The following is a 1,699-nucleotide window of genomic DNA, read 5'->3' as shown; positions in this document are numbered from 1 at the left end:
TTTTTTTTTTTTTTTCTTTCTCTTAGTTTCTTACTTTTGTCCTCCTTAATGTGTTTGCACCTGATTGTGCATATACTGTAAATAGTAGCACCTTTGGGATGTATGCAAATTTATTGTGTATTTACTTATGTGTATATATTTTTAGTATTATTTTCTTTTATATTTTATAGGGGGGGGAGTCAGTCGGTGTTGGAGTAGTTAGGCTTGGGAGTGTGTATGTGTGAATGTATTTTCTGTATAATTGTCTTAAGGAACACCTAAAAAATCCTTCTTATCCTTCTAATAAATACTCTGAAGTATAAGACTTCCATGTGTGGTCTGCTGTGTGCACTGTATGTGATTTTTAGCTTGGAGGAAATGTTTGCTCCTAATAGTGCGATCTGGCCATGTTTCTACTGTATATGTACAGTGTATACACAGAGTTGATTTACGTTCACAAAGATTTGCTTGCATCCAAAGCACCACAGCCCTGTCAGAGCTGGTGTGAACTCAGCATTATGTAACTATGATTGATTACTCATTAAGAAACCATGCAAGGCTTAAATACCAATACTGAAGCCAGTACAACACCCCAGTGGCTGTTTATCTGAGTCTTAGATGCAAGCTAAAATCACTTAGGGGGAATCGAAGATCATTAAAGCCTCAGAACAATACTGGACTGTGTGGAGTTCTGACAGTATTGGCCTGTTTTGCTACCTGGGTAATGATACACATTCTGACACCATTTGATTTGGAGTTTGGACGGATGTGTTATGTAATCGGCTTGTCCTCCTTTTGTCTCACATCAGAAGAACTTTGAGAACTTTAAGAGGCCAAACAGCTGCTGAGAAATGTAGCTTTGCTCTGCTCGTTAGGAGACAAACCATGAATCAGTCCTTCCTATTCCTGCTATTCTTCATTCATATTAGCATATCTACACCATACAAACCTTTTGCATTATGAGGTAAATCTGCTTTTTATTGTATCTGTATACATGCCACCAGCAGGTCCAAAATGTCACTAATCTAGTGATAGATCTGCATCTCAATTTTTCTATCTTTTCAAATGATCAAATACAGCATCATTTATTACACATTTAGTGTGATGCCGATAGTACATATGTCAGTTTTCATTGTGCAGAATGCATGTGCTGATATGAGCTTTCTTTCTTCTCCTCTTTTTCAGAATGAAAAGCCTCTGGGTCATTCTGCAAGCAGGTCCAGCAATATATCAAAGGTGAGCAAAACAAATGGAATTTTTTTTTTAATGAATGATTGTTGGCTTTCTCAACCACAGAGCAAGAATAGAGCGACAACATAAAGACAGGAGGACGGTGGGGATGTGAGCTTTGGAGGTAGACAGAGATTGACAGCAGAGATAGACACAAGTGGAGTGAGAGTAGATGATAACCTGCCTCTCTCGAATCACATCACCACAATCGGAGCTTCCCTCTGATCAAGCGATCTCCAGAGAGTAGGCATGGCTTTCTTAGCTCACTGTTGCTCTTTTTCAGACAAGATGTTTCTCTATTTTCTCCCTTCCTTCTTCCCTCTTCTCTTCTTCACTCCTTCAGGCAAAGCTACACCCTGTGTTGAATCTGACTCCTCCAGGCTCAGGAGAAAATCCTTTTTTCCCCTGAGCCTCTTATAAGGATAAACCCTGTACTTGTGCTAATAGGTGTCAGGGTCACCACGGGACCACTCCTGCAATAATGTTTGAT

The 1,699-nt window shown here is 39.5% G+C and overlaps 1 protein-coding gene across 5 annotated transcripts in view; it reads left to right on the top strand.

The window, feature by feature from the left end:
- Positions 1-1,699, top strand: part of marchf8 (membrane-associated ring finger (C3HC4) 8) — a 65,435-nt gene that overhangs the window by 46,953 nt on the left and 16,783 nt on the right. For all 5 annotated transcript variants that reach the window (XM_032540718.1, XM_032540721.1, XM_032540720.1 and 2 more), the window contains one exon: positions 1,165-1,215. In XM_032540718.1, coding sequence (XP_032396609.1) covers positions 1,165-1,215 — 51 coding nt within the window. The remainder of the gene's footprint in view (positions 1-1,164; positions 1,216-1,699) is intronic.

The sequence above is a fragment of the Etheostoma spectabile genome, chromosome 17 (genome assembly GCF_008692095.1).
Source record: "Etheostoma spectabile isolate EspeVRDwgs_2016 chromosome 17, UIUC_Espe_1.0, whole genome shotgun sequence".
Taxonomy (NCBI): Eukaryota; Metazoa; Chordata; class Actinopteri; order Perciformes; family Percidae; genus Etheostoma; species Etheostoma spectabile.
Note: the sequence above shows the minus strand (reverse complement) of the source record. Positions and strands in the feature narration are given on the sequence as shown.